Source organism: Gopherus flavomarginatus, chromosome 1, assembly GCF_025201925.1.
Source record: "Gopherus flavomarginatus isolate rGopFla2 chromosome 1, rGopFla2.mat.asm, whole genome shotgun sequence".
Classification (NCBI taxonomy): domain Eukaryota; kingdom Metazoa; phylum Chordata; order Testudines; family Testudinidae; genus Gopherus; species Gopherus flavomarginatus.
The window spans coordinates 379,718,175-379,739,374 of NC_066617.1; the positions used below are offsets into that span (position 1 = coordinate 379,718,175).

At 54.9% G+C, this 21,200-nt stretch overlaps 1 protein-coding gene across 17 annotated transcripts in view; it reads right to left on the reverse strand.

The window, feature by feature from the left end:
* TRIM3 (tripartite motif containing 3) overlaps positions 1-21,200 on the reverse strand; it is a 68,026-nt gene that overhangs the window by 12,139 nt on the left and 34,687 nt on the right. For 14 of the 17 annotated variants that reach the window (XR_007774761.1, XM_050959228.1, XM_050965679.1 and 11 more), the window contains 9 exons: positions 20,832-21,069; positions 19,587-19,738; positions 18,922-19,102; positions 17,194-17,917; positions 11,372-11,475; positions 11,131-11,298; positions 8,448-8,628; positions 7,533-7,603; positions 5,946-6,086 (listed from right to left, as the gene is read on the reverse strand). Coding sequence is in view for 16 of the 17 variants with exons in the window: in XM_050954679.1 (XP_050810636.1) it covers positions 5,946-6,086; positions 7,533-7,603; positions 8,448-8,628; positions 11,131-11,298; positions 11,372-11,475; positions 17,194-17,917; positions 18,922-19,102; positions 19,587-19,738; positions 20,832-21,069 (1,960 nt within the window). In the remaining variant the exon portion in view is untranslated. The remainder of the gene's footprint in view (positions 1-5,945; positions 6,087-7,532; positions 7,604-8,447; positions 8,629-11,130; positions 11,299-11,371; positions 11,476-17,193; positions 17,918-18,921; positions 19,103-19,586; positions 19,739-20,831; positions 21,070-21,200) is intronic. The other 3 variants (XM_050955542.1, XM_050967196.1, XM_050956724.1) reach the window with 1 other exon arrangement.

Below are 21,200 nucleotides of genomic sequence, written 5' to 3' on the forward strand. Positions count from 1 at the left end.
GCCTACCTGGCCCTGTGCGTGGAACTGGGAGCATTTCTGAGAACGCCACCACAGAGGTCCTAGATTTCAGTCTCTTCCCTAGCAGCCTAAATTTGGCTTCCAGGACGTCTCTCCTACCCTTCCCTATGTCATTGGTACCTACATGTACCACGACCACCGGCTCCTCCCCAGCACTACACGTAAGTCTGTCTAGAAGCCTTGAGAGATCCGCAACCTTCGCACCAGGCAGGCAAGTCACCATACGGTTCTCCCGATCATCACAAACCCAGCTATCTATGTTTCTAATGATCGAATCTCCCATTACTAACACCTGCTTTTTCCTAGCAGTTGGAGTTCCCTCCCCCGGAGAGGTAACCTCAGTGCGAGAGGCAACCCCAGCACCATCTGGAAGGAGGGTCCCAACTGTGGGAAGGTTTCCCTCTGCTCCCATTGACTGCTCTGCTTCCCTGGGCCTTTCTTCCTCCTCAACAGCACAGAGGCTGTCTGAGCGGAGGTGGGACAATTCTACAGTGTCCTGGAAAGCCTCATCAACATACCTCTCTGCCTCCCTTAGCTTCTCCAGTTCCGCCACCCTGGCCTCCAAAGTCCGTACGTGGTCTCTGAGGGCCAGGAGCTCCTTGCACCGACTGCACACATACGCCACCTGCCCACAAGGCAGGTAATCGTACATGCTACACTCAGCGCAATAAACTGGATAGCCCCCACTCTGCTGCTGGGCTTCTGCCTGCATTGTCTCCTAGTTAATGGAAGGGTGGTTTAAAGAAAGGGGTTTTGGAATATGGTTTGGATTATAGATTTTAAGGGGACTACAGGGGAACAGGTAGGACCGACAAGGGACCCCCCCTCCCTTCCCAACTCCCTTGCAAAAGGCTCAGTAGGGCTGTCAATTAATCACAGTTAAATCATGCGATTAACTAAAAAAAATTAATTGCAATTAAAAAAATTAATCGTGCTTAATCACAGCTTTAAGCACATTGTTAAACAACAGAATACCAACTGAAATTTATTAAATATTTTTGGATGTTTTTCTACATTTTCACATATGTTGACTTCAATTACAACACAGCATACAGAGTGTACAGTGCTCACTTGATATGACTTGTATTACAAATATTTGCACTGTGAATACAATAAAAGAAATAATATTTTTCAGTTTGCCTCATACAAGTCCTGTAGTGCATTCTCTTTAGGGATGTTGTCCCTTGCCTCTGTCTGCCAGAAGCTGGGAATAGGCGACGGGATGGATCACTTGATGATTCCCTGTTCTGTCCATTCCCTTTGGGGCACCTGGCACTGGCCACTGTCAGCAGACAGGATACTGGGCTAGATGGACCTTTGGTCTGACCCAGTGTGGCCGTTCTTATGTTATCATGAAAGTGCAATTTACAAATGTAGATTTTTTTTGTTACATAACTGCAGTCAAAAACAAAACAACGTAAAACTTTAGAGCCTACAAGTCCACTTAGGCCAACTTCTTGTTCAGCCAATCGCTAAGACAAACAAGTGTGTTCACTTTTGTGGGAGATAATGCAGCCCACTTCTTGTTTACAATGTCACCTGGAAGTGAGAACAGGTCTTCGCATGGGACTTTTGTAGCCAGCGTTGCCAGGCATTTACATGCTAGATATATTAAACATTTGTATGCTAGATATGCACCTCTACCCTGACATAAGGTGACCTGATATAACACGAATTCGAATATAACGCGGTAAAGCAGTGCTCTGGAGGGGCGAGGCTGCGCACTCCGGCGGATCAAAGCAAGTTTGATATAACATGGTTTCACCTATAATGCGGTAAGATCTTTTGGCTCCCGAGGGCAGCGTTACATAGGGGCAGAGGGGTATTAAACATTTCGGCCACCATTCCAGAGGACACGTTTCCATGCTGATGATGCTCATTAAAAAAGATAACTCATTAATTAAATTTGTGACTGAACTCCTTGGGGATGAACTGTATGTCTCCTGCTCTGTTTTACCCGGATTCTGCTGGGATGATTTAGTTGGGGATTGGTCCTGCTTTGAGTAGGGTTTGGACTAGATACGTCCTGAGGTCCCTTCCAACCCTGATATTCTGTGATTCTATATTTCATGTTATAGCAGTCTCCGATAATGACCCAGTACATAAAATCCTAGAAGATTAGGGTCAGATGAGACATCTCGAGGTCATCTAGTCCAACCCCCTGCTCAAGGCAGGACCAATCCCCAACTAAATCATCCCAGCCAGGGCTTGGTCAAGAGTGACCTTAAAAACAGCTAAGGAAGGAGATTCCACCACCTCCCTAGGGAACCCATTCCAGTGCTTCACCACCCTCCTAGTGAAATAGTGTTTCCTAATATTCAACCTAAACCTCCCCCACTGCAACTTGAGACCATTGCTCCTTGTTCTGTCATCTGCCACCACTGAGAACTGTCTAGATCCATCCTCCCTGGAACCCCTTTTCAGGTAGTTGAAACCAGCTATTAAATCCCCCCTCACTCTTCTCTTCTGCAGACTCAACAATCCCAGTTCCCTCAGCCTCTCCTCCTGGTCATGTGCTCCAGCCCCCGAATCATTTTTGTTGCCCTCCGCTGGACTCTCTCCAATTTTGCCACATCCTTCTTGTAGTGTGGGGTTCAAAACTGGACACAGTACTCCAGATGAGGCCTCACCAATGTTGAATAGAGGGGAATGATCACACCCCTCAATCTGCTGGCAACGCTCCTACTTATACAGCCCAATATGCTGTTAGCCTTCTTGGTAACAAGGTCACACTGCTGACTCATATCCAGCTTCTCGTCCACTGTAACCCCTAGGTCCTTCTCTGCAGAACTGCTGCCTAGCCATTCGGTCCCTAGTCTGTAGCAGTGCCTGGGATTCTTCCGTCCGAAGTGCAGGACTCTGCACTTGTCCTTGTTGAACCTCATCAGGTTTCTTTCGGCTGAATCCTCCAATTTGTCCAGGTCACTCTGGACCCTTGCTGAGGGTGCATCCATCCCATCCTCCAGATCATTAATAAAGATGTTGAACAAAACCGGCCCCAGGACCAATTCCTTGGGCATTCCACTTGATACCAGCTGCCAACTAGACATGGAGCCATTGATCACTACCCGTTGAGCCCAACAATCTAGCCAGCTTTCTATCCACCTTATAGTCCATTCATCCAGCCCATACTTCTCTAACTTGCTGGCAAGAATACTGTGGGAGACCGTATCAAAAGCTTTGCTAAAGTCAAGATATATCATGTTCACTGCTATCCCCACATCCACAGAGCCAGTTATCTCATCATAGAAGGCAATCAGGTTGGTCAGGCATGACTTGCCCTTGGTGAATCCATGCTGACTGTTCCTGATCACTTTCCTCTCCTCCAAGTGCTTCAAAATGGATTCCTTGAGGACCTGCTCCAAGATTTTTCAAGGGACTAAGGTGAGGCTGACCAGTTTGTTCATTTTAAGAACACTTTCACTGCAGATTTGACAGAACGCAAAGAAGGTACCAATGTGAGATTTTTAAAAAGATAGCTACAGCACTCGACTCAAGGTTTAAGAATCTGAAGTGCTGTCCGAAATCTGATTGTGACGGGATGTGGAGCACCCTTTTAGAAGTCTTAAAAGAGCAATGCTCCAATGAGGAAGCTACAGAACCCGAACCACCAAAAAAGAAAATCAACCTTCTGCTGGGGGCATCTGAATCAGATGATGAAAATGAACATGCATCGGTCCGCACTGCTCTGGATGGTTATCAAGCAGAACCCGTCATCAGCATAGACACGTGTCCCCTGGAATGGTGGCTGAAGTGTGAAGGGACATAAGAATCTTTAGCGCATCTGGCATGTAAATATCTTGCTATGCCACCTACAACAGTGCCATGCGAATGCCTGTTCTCACTTCCAGATGACATTGTAAACAAGAAGGAGGCAGCATTATCTCCTGCAAATTGTAACCAACCTTGTTTGTCTGAGTGGTTAGCTGACCAAGAAGTAGGACTGAGTGGACTTAAAGGCTCTAAAGTTTTACACGGTTTTATTTTTGAATGCAGTTATTTTTGTACATAATTCTACATTTTGTAAGTTCAACTTTCAGGATAAAGAGATTGCACTGCAGTACTTGTAATGGGGGAATTGAAAAATACTATTTCTTGTTTTTTTATAGTGCAAATATTTGTAATAAAAAAATAATATAAAGTGAGCACTGTACAATTTGTATCCTGTGTTGTAACTGAAATCAATATAGTTGAAAACATCCAAAAATATTTAAATAAATTGAATTCTATTATTGTTCAACAGTGTGATTAATCGCAATTAGTGTTTTTAATTGCTTGACAGCCCTAATAAACAGTGATGTGGCAAAATTTGCAGATGATACAAAACTACTCAAGATAGTTAAGTCCCAGGCAGACTGTGAAAAGTTACAAAGGGATCTCACAAAACTGGGTGACTGGGCAACAAAACGGCAGACGAAATTTAATGTTGATAAATGCAAAGTAATGCACATGGGAAAGCAATCTCAACTCTACATATAAAATGATGGGGTCTAAATTAGCTGTTTTCACTCAAGAAAGAGAGACCTTGGAGTCATTGTGGATAGTTCTCTGAAAACATCCACTCAATGTGCAGCAGCGTCAAAAAAGCGAACAGAATGTTGGGAATCATTAAGAAAGGGATAGATAATAAGACAGAAAATATCATATTGCCTCTATATAAATCTGTGGTACGCCCACACCTTGAATACTGCGTGCAGATGTGGTCGCCCCATCTCAAAAAAGATATTTTGGAATTGGAAAAGGTTCAGAAAAGGGCAACAAAAATGATAAGGGGTGTGGAACAGCTTCCGCATGATGAGAGATTAATAAGACTGGGACTGTTCAACTTGGAAAAGAGACGACTAAGGTGAGATATGACAGAGGTCTATAAAATCATGACTGGTGTGGAGAAAGTCAATAAGGAAGTGGTATTTACTCCTTTTCATAACCAAGAACTAGGGGTCACCAAATGAAATTGGCAATAAAGGTAATAACTGGAGCTATACCTATCTCCTAGAACTGGAAGGGACCTTGAAAGGTCATCGAGTCCAGCCCCCTGCCTTCACTAGCAGGACCAAATTGATAGGCAGCAGGTGTAACACATACAAAAGGAAGTATTTTTTCACACAACACACAATCAACCTGTAGAACTCCTTGCCAGAGGATGTTGTGAAGGCCAAGACTATAACAGGGTTCAACAAAGAACTAGATAAATTCATGGAGGATAGATCCATCAGTGGCTATCAGCAAGGATGGGCAGGGATGGTGTCCCTAACCTCTGTTTGCCAGAAGCTGGGAATGGGCGACAGGGGATGGATCACTTGGCGATTCCATGCTCTGTTTATTCCCTCGGGGGCACCTGGCATTGGCCACTGTTGGTAGACAGGATACTGGGCTAGATGGTGTGACGGTGCTGCCCGTGGGAGCCAGCTGAGGTCACTCAATTATGGTGAACTGCAAACAAAACGGGGCAGACAGACCCCAAACATTGGTGGATATTCCACTGTTGGTAGACAAGATACTGGGCTAGATGGACCTTTGGTCTGACCCAGTGTGGCCGCTCTTATGTACTGCAGAGCCGTGGCACCGCCCCCCGACAGGGTCTCCCCACCGCCCGGAACAACCTGGGCCCCTGCCCCACCCATCAGTGCCAGGCCCAAGGAGGGTCTCAGCCACATCCCGGATCACTACCCACCAGTGCCAGTCAGAAGCTGGTCAGCCCTGGGGATGGTCTCAAGGACCAGGGAAATCCCCTCCCGCTCTGTGTGTGACGATCCTATGGAATTCACTGCCACTAGACACAATGGGGCCAGCGCTTAGAGTCAAGGAGGGATGGGGCATTTCTCCAATGCTGGAGACAGGAATGCCAATGTGGGGGGGAAGGGAGGAACTGCCACCCTGGTGGGTTCCCAGAGACCCCCTGCTAGGTCCCAGCCCTCGCTGCCTACCTGGATCCGGCTGTTGCCCCAGTCAGCCACGATGATGTTGCCGTTGGAGTCGACGGCCACGCCAGTGGGGGCATTGAACTGCCCGTTTCCCTCCCCGTGGGAGCCAAACTTGAAGAGGAACTCGCCGTCGGCGCTGTACACCTGGGGGAGAGGGGCTCGTCACCCCGCCAGCCCCTGACCCACCCGGCTGGGAGGAGGCTATGAGCCATGCTGGAACCTGGAGGGGGCGTTGGCTCAATGGAGGGCCACCAAGGGCTGGGGAGCCCCCGGAGCGTGGCACTTGGGCAGGCCGAGGGGCTGGGGGGAGCCGGCCGCCACTGGGGAACAGGCTGCAAGGGAGAGGCCAACTCCACACTCCAGAGCAGACGGGCCGGGCGGCAACCTCATAACCGCTGCTGCTCTGGGCTCCCCAAGGACGCCCCACACTGAGGCTGGGGACTGACGAACCCGGCACTGCCCTGAGCTGCAGGGCTCCCAGCTGGGGGGGGGGAGGGGCCTAAGGCTCCCGGCTGGGTGTGGGGGGGAGGGGCCTGCAGCTCCCGGTTGCGTGGTGGGGGGCGGGGGCCTGCGGCTCCCAGCTAGGCAGGGGAGGGCCTGTGACTCCCGGCTGCGTGGTGGTGGTGGGGGCCTGTGGCTCCCAGCTGGGCAGGGGAGGGCCTGCGGCTCCCGGCTGCGTGGTGGGGGGCGGGGGCCTGCGGCTCCCAGCTGGGCAGGGGAGGGCCTGCGGCTCCCGGCTGCGTGGTGGGGGGCGGGGGCCTGCGGCTCCCAGCTGGGCAGGGGGGGCCTGTGGCTCCTGGCTGGGTGGTAGTGGTGGGGACCTGTGGCTCCCAGCTGGGCAGGGGAGGGCCTGTGGCTCCCGGCTGCGTGGTGGGGGGCGGGGGCCTGCGGCTCCCAGCTGGGCGGGGGGGGCCTGTGGCTCCTGGCTGGGTGGTAGTGGTGGGGACCTGTGGCTCCCAGCTGGGCAGGGGAGGGCCTGTGGCTCCCAGCTGCGTGGTGGTGGTGGGGCCCTGCGGCTCCCAGCTGGGCGGGGGGGAGGGCCCTGCGGCTCTCAGCTGGGTGAGGGGGAGGGGCCTGTGGCTCCCAGCTGGGCGAGGGGGAGGGGCCTGTGGCTCCCAGCTGGGCGAGGGGGAGGGCCCTGCGGCTCCCAACTGGGTGAGGGGGAGGGGCCTGTGGCTCCCAGCTGGGCAGGGGAGGGGCCCGTGGCTCCCAGCTGGGCAGGGGAGGGGCCCGTGGCTCCCAGCTGGGTGGGGGGAGGGGCCCGTGGCTCCCAGCTGGGCAGGGGAGGGGCCCGTGGCTCCCAGCTGGGCAGGGGAGGGGCCCGTGGCTCCCAGCTGGGTGGCGGGGGGGAGGGGCCCGTGGCTCCCAGCTGGGTGGCGGGGGGGGGGGTGACTGCAGCTCCCAGCTGGGCTGTGGCGGGGAGGGCAGCAGGACACAGCTCCCCGAGATGTGCTGGGCAGAGCTCAGCCAGGACGCAGGCAGACGGAGCCCGGGGGTCAGTCTCTGGGGCGCTGAGGCAGCGTGTGTGAAGGGTCCCTCCCAGGGCCCATCCTGTGGCTAGGTGCCAGGGCAGGGACAAGGCCGACTCACCTTCACCGAGTGGTTGTGGAAGTCGGTCACCACAATCTCGTTCTTGTTGTTAACAGCGACGAAGTGGGGCCCTGGGAGGAGAGAAGGAAACCCCTGAACCTGCCTCAGCACACGGGCCAGGAGCCATCCGGGGGCAGCAGGGGCAGGGGAACGAGCGCCTGCCTCGTGGCACGTCAGGTCTGTCCCCCCATCGAATGCCCACGATCCTGGGGATGGGGCAGGGAGGGCAACACCGGGGGCCGTGGAGGTCAATGCACGGTGAATGCTGTCAGAGCAGCTGGTGAGCCTGGGCACTGGGCTGGACGTGTGGGGAGGGGCAGTTAGTGACCACAGCAGGAAACACCAGCCGGGCAGGGCTTCATGGCCATTCACAGAAGACAAGTGCTGAGAAAGGAGAGAAAAGAACCCAGGAGTTCTGGCTCCCAGCCCCCTCCTGCTCTAACCACCAGATCCCACTCTTCTCCCAGCTGGGAGAGAATCCAGGAATCCTGGCTCCTGGTCCCCCCCTGCTCTAACCACTAGACCCCACTACCCCCCCCCTCCCAGCCAGGATAGAACCTGCTCCCCCACCCCACCTCAACCCACCCGACCCCACTCCTCTCCCAGCTCAGATAGAACCCAGGAGTCCTGGCGCCCAGCCCCTCCTGCTCTAACCCACCAGCCCCCACTTCCCTCACAGATAGGAGAGAACCCAGGAGTCCTGGCTCCGAGCCCCCTGCTCTAACCCCCCACTCCCCTCCCAGACAGGAAAGAACCCAGGAGTCCTGGCGCCCAGTCTCGCATTCAGGCCACGAGTGTGCGCTGCCTGTCCAAGCGCCCTGAGGCCCAGAGGAGTGGAGGCCCCCGAACTCACCAGGCTGGCGCAGCAGGAAGCCAAAACATGCAGTAGTAAGGACCTGCTGGTCGAGGTATTACCATCAAGGGTACCTGCAAACTGCCGCTCCGCCGTCCCGCGGCCGCCAAACTTGGTCACCAGCTTCCCATTGGACTGGAAGATGAAGACGCAGCAGGCCTTGTTGTCCACCACGATGATGTGGCCATTGCGGTCCACGGCCACGCCCTTGGGGCCCATCAGCCGCCCAGCCCCGATCTTTGTCTGCAGTGGCAGGGAGCGGGACATTGGATCACACGGCCTGGGGACTGGAACCTGTACGAGCCCTGCCTCCCTCCACCCAGCCCCGTGTCTCGAACGGGAACAACCTCCAGCCCCAGGGCTGGCATGTCCCCAATATCCTGTTGCTGAGGAACGGCCCCCGGGCTGGGGGCTAGAGCCCGCTATTCAACCCCTCGGGTGTTGCTCTGCTGGCTTGTTATGGGGCACAAGAACAGCCCTACTGGGCCAGACCAAAGGTCCATCTAGCCCAGTGCCTTTCAACAGCAGCCAGTGCCAGGTGCCCCAGAGGGAATGAACAGAACAGGGAGTCACCAAGTGATCCATCCCGTCACCCATTCCCAGCTTCTGGTGAACAGAGGCTAGGGACACCATCCCTGCCCAGCCTGGCTAATAGCCATCGATGGACCTGTCCACCAGGAACTTACCTAGTTCTTTTTTGAACCCTATTATGGTCTTGGCCTTCACAACATCCTCTGGCAAAGAGCTTCACAGACTGACTGTGTGTTGTGTGAAAAAACACTTCCTTTTCTTTGTTTTAAACCTGCTGCCTATTAATGTCATTCGGTGACCTCTAGTTCTTGTGTTATGAGAAGGAGCAAATACCACTTCCTTATTGACTTTCTCCACACCAGTCATGATTTTATAGACTTCTATCATATCCCCCCTTAGTCGTCTCTTTTCCAAGCTGAAAAGTCCCAATCTTATTAATCTCTCCTCATGTGGCAGCCGTTCCATACCCCTAATCATTTTTATTGCCCTTTTCTGAACCTTTTCCAATTCCAAAACATCTTTTATGAGATGAGGTGACCACAACTGCACGCGGTATTCAAGCTGTGGGTGCACCATGGATTTATATAGAGGCAACATGATATTTTCTGTCTTACTATCTGTCCCTTTCTTTATGATTCCCAACATTCTGTTTGCTTTTTTGACTGTCGCTGCCCATTGCGTGGATGTTTCGAGAGAACAATCCACAATGACTCCGAGATCTCTTTATTGAATGGTAACAGCTAACTCAGACCCCATCGTTTTATACGTATAGTTGGGATTATAAAAACAACGAGTCCTTGTGGCACCTTACAGACTAACAAATTTATTTGGGCATAAGCTTTCGTGTGCTAGAACCCACTTCATCAGATGCATGCAGTGGGAAATACAGTAGCAGGTATATGCACACAGTACATGAAAAGATAGAAGTTGCCTTACCAAGTGGGGGGTCAGTGCTAACGAGCCAATTCAATTGAAGTTGGAAGTTGGCTGTTCTCAACAGTTGACAAGAAGGGGTGGAAATCAGTTTTGTGGGGTTAATGAGGCTAATGTAATCAGGGTGGCCCATTTCAAACAGTTGACAAGAAGGTGGGAGTATTTCGCTGGGGGAAATTAGTTTTTGTAATAACAACAAGGAGTCTTTGTGGCACCTTAGAGACTAACAAATTGACTACGTTTTTGTATTGATTAGTTGGGATTTTGTTTTCCAACGTGCATTACTTCGCACTTCTCAACGCTGAATTTCATCTGCCATTTTGTTGCCCACTCACCCAGTTTTGTGGGATCTCTTTGTAGCTCTTCGCAATCTGCTTTGGTCTTAACTATCTTGAGCAGTTTAGTATCATCTGCAAACTTTGCCACCTCACTGTTTACCCCTTTCTCCACATCATTTAGGAATAAGTTAAATAGAACTGGGCCCTGTACAGACCCCTGGGGGACACCACAATTTACCTCTCTCCATTCTGAAAACTGACCATTTATCCCTACCCTCTAATTCCCTGTCTTTTAACCAGTTACCAATCCGTGTCTGACAATTCTGCTCTCTACTATAGTTTCAACCAATTTGCCCGGTACTGAAGTCAGGCTGCAATGGCCAGGGGCACCTCTGGAGCCCTTTTTAAATATTGGCATCACATTAGCTAACTTCCAGTCATCTGGTACAGAAGCTGATTTAAACGATAGGTTACAGACCACAGTTAGCAGTTCTGCAAGTTCACATTTTTGTTCCTTCAGAACTCTCGGGTGAATCCCATCTGGGCCACGCATCATGGTCCATGGACATGCATCCGATGAAGTGGGTATTCACCCACGAAAGCTCATGCTCCAAAACGACTGTTAGTCTATAAGGTGCCACAGGATGCTTTGCTGCCCATCTAGGCCTGTGACTTGTTACTGTTTAGTTTATCAATTTGTTCCCAAACCTCCACTAATGACCCCTCAGTCTGGGACAGTTCCTCAGATTTGTCCTCCTGCTCAGCTCCTGGTTCAGGGGGCCCTAGTGGCAGAGTTCCACAGGCCAGTTGCGAAGTGGGTTTCGAACTGTTTCCTTTGCCCTAGAATACATATGCTCCCTGTCAGGGTCTCCCCTTCATGCCAGGGGAAGGGAGACACTCAAACCCACCTTCTCTGCCCCAGGCAGGTCTTTCTCTCCCTTGATCACGTCCCCTGTGGGCACTAACCAGCCCGCCTGGTCACGCCTCTGCCCTGCCCTCTCACCTTGAACTTGCCCTCGGGGGAGAAGATGCTGACCCAGCGGTTGTCGTAGTCAGCGATGATGATGTCCCCGTTCATGTCGACCGTGACGCCGGTAGGGCGCTGCAGCTGCCCAGGGGAGCGGCCCCGCATGCCGAAGCGCAGCCGGAACTGACCCTCGTTGGAGAAGACCTGGCGGGGGCAGAGCAGGGCAGTCAGTGCGGGGGAAGCTGGGGTGTAAGGGCAGGAGCCGACGAGTCCCTACCTGCACACACTGGTTGTTGCTGTCAGCCACAACGATGCGACCAGAGCTGGAGGTGGAGATGCCCTGCAGGTTGGTGAATTCCCCCTTCTCCCGGCCTCGGCTTCCTGCAGGCAGAGCACAGGGTGAGGGTGTGACGTTATTGATATAAACTGGGACCATATAGAATATGGGTTGCAACCAAGGTCCTGTAGTGGCACCAAATCCTATGTAAAAGGGGTCATATAAGGTGTCTAAGACCAAGTTATGAGTTACTGGTTATGATTATGCTGTCTGTGTGTATGTATCATTTTGTAGTTGAAGTTATAAGTATTGACTGTATACTGTCTATATTTCAAACTTATGCTGTGTTACTGGGAAAGATCCCAGACAAGTGGGTGTTAGCTCTGCTTAGCCTGCTTGACGGCCCATCAAGGACCATCAGCTACACAAATTGACCCATTGAGAGGAGGCAGATACGCCTTGTGACTCAGCAGGGTGTGCAGAAACTGGCCCATGTGACTCCAAACTCCATTTTGCTGTAATTTTCCACAGTAAGAACAAAGAAGTGTTCTTACACCTGGAAGAGCCTATATAAGGCTGATGCCTCATCTCCATCTGGTCTTCAGTCCTGCTTCCTACCTCTGGAGGGACTTTGCTACAAGCTGAAGCTCTATACAAGGGACTGATGACCAATCCCAGTGGGGGATGCTCCAGAGACTTGATTTGAACCTGCAATTTACTCCATCACTGCTACAATCCTGAACTAAGAACTTTGCCATTACTGTATGGAATTGATTCCATTTAACCAATTCTAGCTCTCATCTCTATCTTTTTCCCTTTATGAATAAACCTTTAGATTTTAGATTCTAAAGGATTGGCAACAGTGTGATTTGTGGGTAAGATCTGATGTGTATATTGACCTGGGTCTGGGGCTTGGTCCTTTGGGATCAAGAGAACCTTTTTCTTTTACTGGGGTGTTGGTTTTCATAACCTTTCATCCCCAGGACAAGTGGCACTGGTGGTGATACTGGAAAGCTGGATTGTCTAAGGAAATTGCTTGTGTGACTTGTGGTTGGCCAGTGGAGTAAAACCGAAGCCATTTTTGTCTGGCTGGTTTGGTGCCTTAGAGGTGGAAAAACCCCAGTCTAGGGCTGTGACTGCCCTGTTTGAGCAATTGGTCCTGAATTGGCACTCTCAGTTGGGTCCCTCCAGAACCGCATCGTCACAGAGGGGCTTCAGCCGGGGCAACCAGGCAGGAGGGGCACGGGGAGCAGGCACAGAATCACAGCAGGGTAGGACCAGAGGGACTCGAGAGGTCAGCTAGCCTAGTCCCCTGCACTCAGGGAAGGACCATCCCTGACAGGTGTTTGTCTAACCTCCCTGGGCAATTTATTCCAGTGCTTAGCCACCCTGACAGGAAGCTTTTCCTAATGTCCAACCTAAACCGCCCTTGCTGCAATTTAAGCCCATTGCTTCTCATCCTGTCCTCAGAGATTAACAAGAACAATTCTACTCCCTCCTCCTTGTAACAACCTTTTACATAGAATCATAGAATATCAAGGACTTCAGGAAGTATCTAGTCCAACCCCCTGCTCAAAGCAGGACCAATCCCCAGACAGATTTTTGCCCCAGATCCCAAGTGGCCCCCTCAGGGATTGAGCTCACAACCCTGGGCTTAGCAGGCCAATGCTCAAACCACTGAGCTATACTTGAAAACTGCTATCAGGTCCCCTATCAGTCTTCTCTTCTCCAGACTAAACAAACCCAATTTTTCATCTTCTCCCATAGGTCATGTTTTCTAGACCTTTCATCATTTTTATTGCTCTTTGGACTTTCTCCAATTTGTCCACATCTTTCCTGAAATGTGTCGCCCAGAATTGGACACAATACTCCTGCTGAGGCCTAGTCAGAGGCAGAAGAATTACTTCTCATGTCTTGCTTACAACACTCCTGCTAATACATACCAGAATGATGTTCACTTTTTTTGCACCAATGTTACACTATTTAGCTTGTGATCCACTGTGACCCCCAGATCCCTTTCCGCAGTGCTCCTCCCTAGGCAGTCATTTCCCATTTGGATGTGTGCTACTGATTGTTCCTTCCTAAGGGGAGACCTTTGTATTTGTCCTTATTGAATTTCATCCTACGTACTTCAGACCATTTCTCCAGTTTGTCCACAAAGGCTGTATGTAAGTGCACTCCCTACGCCAGTATCCAAATCACTAATGAGGAATCGAACGGCACCAGACCCAGGACAGACACCGGTGGGACCCCACTCGATGTGCTGTCACATTCCCCAGGGTACAATCTGGATATGTCCTTCCAGCTCGGAGTATGGCTTCCAAGAAGTTGCGCACTTCACCTCACAGGAGGTTTATCTAAGCACTTCTCCCTAGTTTGCTTATGAGAAGGCCATTGAGACAGCAAGAAAAGCCTCACTAAAGCCAAGATAGGTCACATCTCCCGTAGCCCCACAGCCATAAGGCTTGTTATCCTGTCAGAGAAGGTTGGTTTGACACGATTTGTGCTTGGCAAATCCAGGCTGACTGTTCCTTATCGCCTTATTCTCTTCTAGATGCTTACAAACCAATTATTTGCTCCGTTTACCTCTCCGGGTCCTGAGGTTAAGCTGACTTGTCTGTAATTCACTGGGTCATTCCCCTTTTTATAGATAGGTCCTGATGTGATGGACTGTGCTAGCTGGCTGGAGCCCGGGCCCACAGAGAGGCCCAGAAGACACATGCCCAGACATCTGGCATCTAGCACCCAACGCTCAGGGATGGGCCCCCCTCCACAGGCAGCCAGCCGGTGTGACCAGCTGGACAGCAAAGGCAGAGGAGGGGACGGGAGGTGTTAAGGATGGGTGGCACAAGGACACGCTCCTGGAGGGGATTACAGAGGGGCCGGGGGGCTCTGGGCTCTGTTTCGACCTGGCGCTAACCCAGGACTCTCTGCGCTGGGTCCAGACCCCCAGGCACCCCCCTGCTGTTCCCACAGGTAGAGTCACTACAGAGTCAGGGCGGGGGGTGCTTGGATCCCCTTGGATACAAGTCTCCCACTGGGGTCCCACCAGGGGCACTCGCTGAGGGGGCTCCCGGCATATCGTGGGGTCTGGGGGCTCCGAGGGTCAGCCCCTGGGGGAGGAGCCAAGGGGCTGACCCCAGCGAGTGTGATCAGGAGCGGGCTGACGCCCTGCAGGGGTCTGCTAGCAGCTGTCCTGGAGCTGGCACAGGGCACTGGCCTGTGGATCCCTGACAACTATATTTGACCATTTCCAGTTTCTGGGATCACTCTGGTCCTCCAGAAGATCTTTAAGCTACTGGCCATTGATTCGGAGATCTCTTCAGCCGGCTCCTGGAGTGTTCTAGGGTGAGTTTCATCGGGCCCTGCCGACTGGAAGACATTTAACCTGTCTACAATCTTACGTTGCTTTTTGCCTATCCTCAGAGCTAGCCTGGGCTCCTGCCACATTCACACTGAGGCCAGCTATGTTCGCCATCTGACCACTGCTAAGGTGTGACCATAAGAGCAGCCACAATGGGTCAGACCAAGGGTCCACTGTAACATTCTGAGTGTGATATAATATCACAATGAAAGGTGACAGGGCCAGGAAGAGTTAATTACCTCCCAGACTGACCTGACCCAGGGCCGAACTTTAGAAACTGTTTAGGAAGATACTAAATGAACAGAACTGTGAAATGCAGCCGCATTGTTAGAGGTAGAAGGGGAGATGTTTGCTCAGGTCTTGGGATGTCAGCAAACAAGTCTTGTCTATTGCTATGGCTTTGATTCAAAGATCAAAAAAGGAATATTAACATTTAGGAAGATACTTGAGTGAAATAGTATTATTGTCTATGTGTCTCTTTGAAGGTTGTGGTAACCTGTATCTGAACTGTTTAATGAATAATTACTCTGTGCTAATTGCCAGGATGTTTGGGAGAAGGAGTTAAAAACCTATTGTTTTCTCAAGGCAAAAGGCTGCTGGAAATGTATAAGAAGCCTGGGACACGATCCTTCTTCATCTCGGATCTGCTTTGGGTTTCAAGAAGGAGAAACCTTAAGCCATAAGGATTGAGATCCCCAGTCACTGACTGGAGCCACCCTGAATATGGATATTGGACTATAACCTCTGGACTATTTCTAAAAGGATTTTTGGCAACTACATGCTCATCTCTGCCATGTATCTGAACCTCAAGAATTGAATTCAAGTCTGTCTGTATATTGATCTTTCAACCAACTCTCTCTCTCTCTTTTTTTTTGTAATAAATTTTAGCTTAGTTAACAAGAATTGGCTATAGCGTGTATTTTGGGTAAGATCGAGGTTATAATTGGACCTGGGTATGTGGCTGATCCTTTGGGATTGGAAGAACCTTTTCTTTTATATGATGAAGTAAGATTTTCAGAAATCATCATCATATCTGACAGGTGTGTCTGGACGGAGTCCTGAGGCTGGGCACTTTAAGGGAACTGCATTGTTTGGACTTCTAAGTAACCAGTGAGGTGCTATACAAGCTGTTTTGTGCTGGTTGGTAAATCTAAGTATTGGAATAACCACCAGCGTTTGGGGTTTGTCTGCCCCGTTTTGTTTGCAGTTCACCCTGATTGAGTGACCTCAGCTGGCTCCCACGGGCAGCATCGTCACACCATCTAGCCCAGTATCCTGTCTACCAACAGTGGCCAATGCCAGGTGCCCCCGAGGGAATGAACAGAACAGGGAATCGCCAAGTGATCCATCCCCAGTCACCCATTCCCAGCTTCTGGCAAACAGAGGTTAGGTACACCATCCCTGCGCATCCTGGCTGACAGCCATTGATGGACCTATCCTCCACGAATTTATCTAGTTCTTTGTTGAACCTTGTTATAGTCTTGGCCTTTGCAACATCCTCTGGCAAGGAGTTCCACAGGTTGATTGTGTGTTGTGTGAAAAAATACTTCCTTTTGTATGTGTTACACCTGCTGCCTATTAATGTCATTTGGTGACCCCTAGTTCTTGTGTTATGAGGAGGAATAAATTTTACAGACCTCTGTCATATCCCCCCTCAGTCGTCTCTTTTCCAAGTTGAACAGTCCCGGTCTTATTAATCTCTCCTCATATGGAAGCTGTTCCATATCCCTCATCATTTTTGTTGCCTTTTTGAGATGGGGCGACCACTCGTAGCCTGGCAGCTGCTGGCCGGGTCCCCTCCTCTGCAAGGAGTAGCTGGGGGGGGGGGGGGGGGCGGGTTGGTGCAGCCCAGGTGACCTGCTGAACTCCAAAAGGGACAAAGGACGGAGGAGGGCAATGGCTGTGATGGAGACCAGGCAGCTGGAAGCGAGTCAGTCTCCTGATTGGGGACTCAGGGGCGAGGGTCCAGTGCTCTCGCCCCCCCATGGACTTTGCCGAAGGTCCCCGATCTCGGTGCTGCCAAGCTCTGTTCTACACTGGGCTCCCCACGATAATAACCCGTCTGTCACACGCAGGCTGGGAGTCACGGCTGGCTGCAGCGTGGGGGGCAGGACCATTTGGGGGTGAGGCTCTCCCAGGGGTCCCACCCAGGGGGACTCGCTGTGGGGAGCTCACGGGGTGAGCAGGGGGCTGAACGCTCCGAGGTCAGACCCAGGAGGTGCCGAAGCGGAGCAGGGTCCTTGCCCTGGGACAGGTACCCTGAGGGGAGACGCTGCTCCAGAGGCCTGCCTGGTGTAGTGCCAAGCGGGGCCGGGGCAGACCCTGGCCATTTCTGGGAAGGCTGAGGCGGCCCAACGAGCTCTGTGGCCCCTGCAGGACCCTCTCCTCTCCCAGCCCCCTACTCTCAATGGCCCCAGGCCCCCCCAACTTCCTCTCACTTCCCGGCCCCCGCGCTCACCTACGCGGAAGATGAGCTCGTCCTCGATGGGGTTCTCCTTCTTCTTGCCGCTGCCGTACATGCTGGAGGGGCGCCGCACGGCCTTCTGCCGGATGTGCCCGCTGCTGGGGGACTTGACGCGGCGCTTGACGTCGTCGGGCGAGGGAGGCACGTCGCAGGCCTTGAGGGCCTTGGCACGGAAGGGGCTGCCCCTGATGGGCTGCCCATAGAGCAGGATGGAGAGCAGGAAGTCGCCCTCCTGCCGCGGCGTGTACACCAGCTCGTAGGTGCCGTTCTTGTTGTCCAGCACCTCGACCTCGGCCCGGCCGCCATCGGGCGCCGTCACCTGGGCCTGCAGGCTGGCGCTGCCGCTGCGCACCAGCTCGCCGTCCTTGTCCTTGGTGGTGATGGTGAGGGAGGAGGGCTGCCCCACCACCGCGTGCCGCAGCCCCTCGCCTGTGGCCACCGTCTTGTGGGCGATGGCGCTGGTGGTGATGAGCACGCCCAGGTTGAGGATGGACTTGCGGACGCCGTCCGTCTCCACCACGAAGTCCAGCTGGTCGTTCTCCTGCGGCTGCTCGGGGAACTCCTGGCTGGCCAGGGCGCTGAGCCGCTCACTCATCTGCTTCTTCACCAGCAGCACCTCCGTCTCCGTGCCGTGGTGCAGCGCCTGCTCCGTGAACGTGCAACTGCTCAGGATGTTCTCCTGGCCCTGCCGCAGGGCGTCCAGCTGGGCCTGCAGCACCTGGGGAAGGAGGACATCAGCCAGAGGGCAGGGGCAGCTGGGGGGCAAGGCAGTCAGTGGGGCAGGGGCGGGGCTGGGGGACAGGGGTGAGGCTGGGCTCGGGGGCGGGGTCAGCCAGCCGGGCACAGGTGGGGTTGGGGGGCAGGGTCAGCTCGAGAGGCATTTGTGGGGCTGGGGGGCAGGGCGGGGTCAGCCAGCAGGGCATGGGCAAGGCAGAGCCAGGGGGATGCCCAGCTACAAAAAGCTCAGAGGGAAAATGCTACTCCCCCTGGGGCTGCAGGGCCATGTAGGGGATGGGGGACAGCATTGTCCCTCTGAGCTTTTTGTAGCTGGGCATGCCCCTGGCCCTGCCTTGCCTGTTGCCAGGCCTGGGGGGGCCCACTTCCTTGTACTTGTCTCGCAGGTTGCTCTGCATGGCAGGGTCTATGGGGTGCATGTGCACGGAGCACTGGAGGTTCTGGGTAAGTCAGGCAGATCTGGAGGGGGTGGGGGGCTGTGACAGAATGGGAATTTTTCATAATATTTTAGATAAATATTGTGTGCCTCCGTTTCCCCTGGGTTGGACGTGGGTCACTAGGTGGGGAAAGGTGGTTGGCAGAGACCCAGGGATCAGCTGTGACTGTGCCTGGCTGCCTGGGGCCCATGGCCATGGGGAGCCCCATAAGACAACAGCCCCTCCAACTGCCCGGATATCTAGCACTGACCAACTAACACCCAGAGATGGGCCCCGCTCTGCAGGGAGCCAGCCGGCGCGAGAAGCCGGAGAGCGAGGGGCGGGGAGGGGCACTGTGAAGTGAGGGCTGCTGTTCCCGCGGGCGGAGTCACTGCAGAGTCAGGCCGGGAGGTGCCTGGTTCCCTTTGGATACAAGTCTCCCGCCGGGGTCCCACCAGGGGCACTCGCTGAGCGGCAGGGGCTGGGGCCTCCGAGGGTCAGTCTGGGGGTGGGGGAGAGGGGCTGACCCCGGCCAGATCAGGGCACAGGGAGAGGCTGGGGCCGGGGTTACCTTCTGCTTGGCGCTGCAGGTGGCCTCCAGGTCATGCACGAGCAGCCCCTTGCGCTGCTGCAGGGCCTGCTCCAGCTCCGCGAAGGAGCCGCTGATCTCGCCCACGGCGGCGTTCTTCCGCTCCGTGAGCTGCTTGCTGATCTCGGTCACCAGCCCGATGGCAGCCGTCAGCTGGGGCAGCCTGCGGGGGGCAGAGCTGTCACCCAGGGGGTGGGGCCTCCCCCCAGCCCACACTCTCCACCCTCCTAGACGTCAGCTGGGGCAGCGTGCGGGGGGCAGAGCTGTCACCCGGGGGGTGGGGCCTCCCCCCAGCCCACACCCTCCACCCTCCTAGACGTCAGCTGGGGCAGCCTGCGGGGGGCAGGGCCGTCACCCGGGGGATGGGGCCTCCCCCCAGCCCCCACCCTCCCAGATGTCAGCTAGGGCAGCCTGCGGAGGGCAGGGATGTCACCTGGGGGGTGGGGCCTCCCCCCAGCCCTCACCCTCCCAGATGTCAGCTAGGGCAGCCTGCGGGGGGCAGGGCCGTCAGCCAGGGGCAGCCCCCCCCCGGCTCCCACAGGGGAGCCCCTCTCCACAGCCCCCACCCATCATCAGCTGGGGCAGCCAGAAGGGGGGCAGCTCCTTAGCACCACAGCCCCTTCCTGCTCCCCCCGGGGGGCCTGTACCGGCTCTTGATGGTGTCGAGCTGCTGCTGCAGCGAGGCCTTGTGGTGCTCCACCACGTTGCGCAGCGGCACGGTGACGTGCTCCCGGTGCTCGCCCTCCGTGCACTCGCGGCACATGGCCGTTTCGCACGACTCGCAGTAGAACTCCATCACCTGGGGGCGAGGAGCGGTCGGTCAGGGGCTGCCACTCCCCCGTGGCTGCAGGGCCCCCAGCCCTGGCTGTCCAGGTCCCGGGGGTGGGGGGAGGCAGCCGGCACCAGCCCAGAAAGCCCGCCTCACTCTGTCACTCAGCTCCCTGAAAACCAGGTTCACCCTGGCCAAGCCCTTTTTCCCAGGGGCACCCACCTCCCCAGGAACAGGGTCACTGGTCCTCTCCACCCTGGGGCTCCCGTCCAGGCCAGGGGCACCCACCTCCCCAGGAAACGGGGTCACTCTGGTCCTCTCCACCCGGGGGCTCCTGTCCAGGCCAGGGGCACCCACCTCCCCAGGAAATGGGGTCACCCTGGTCCTCTCCCCTCTGGGGCTCCTGTCCAGGCCAGGGGCACCCACCTCCCCAGGAAATAGGGTCACCCTGGTCCTCTCCCCTCTGGGGCTCCTCTCCAGGCCAGGGGCATCCACCTCCCCAGGAAATGGGGTCACCCTTGTCCTCTCCCCTCTGGGGCTCCTGTCCAGGCCAGGGGCACCCACCTCCCCAGGAAATAGGGTCACCCTGGTCCTCTCCCCTCTGGGGCTCCTCTCCAGGCCAAGGGCACCCACCTCCCCAGGAAATGGGGTCACCCTGGTCCTCTCCCCCGGGGCTCCTGTCCAGGCCAGGGGCACCCACCTCCCCAGGAAATGGGGTCACCCTGGTCCTCTCCCCCCCCGGGGCTCCTGTCCATGCCAGGGGCACCCACCTCCCCAGGAAATGGGGTCACCCTGGTCCTCTCCAGGCCAGAGGCACCCACCTCCCCAGAAAATGGGGTCACCCTGGTCCTCTCCCCCCCCCCCGGGGCTCCTGTCCAGGCCCTCCCCCCGGCTAGGGGCACCCACCTCCCCAGGAAATGGGGTCACCCTGGTCCTCTCCCCTCTGGGGCTCCTCTCCAGGCCAAGGGCACCCACCTCCCCAGGAAATGGGGTCACCCTGGTCCTCTCCCCCGGGGGCTCCTGTCCAGGCCCTCCCCCGGCCAGGGGCACCCACCTCCCCAGGAAATGGGGTCACCCCGGTCCTCTCCACCCCAGAGCTCCTGTCCAGGCCAGGGGCACCCACCTTGCCCTCGTGGTTGGGGCAGGAGAGCGGCTGGCCAGTGACGGCGCTGACGGGGTCCAGCGTGGCGGCGTCCGGGCGGCTGCTGCCCTCGGGGGAGCGCTGCAGCACCTCCATGAGATTGGTGATGAAGAAGTTGCTCTGCAGCGCGGCCACGCCCTGCTCGGGCAGGATGGAGGTCTGGCGGCACACGGGGCAGGACAGGGTGAGGCTCTGGGGCGGGATATAGTTCTGGAGACACCTGGGGCAGAGCGGGCAGAACGGGAGGGTCAGGATTCCTAGCACGGTGGGGAGGCACGGGCCGGGGCGGGCTGCCAGGGAGCCCGGCTGGGCCGGCACCGAACAAGCAGAGCCTATGGCGGGGGAGACGTC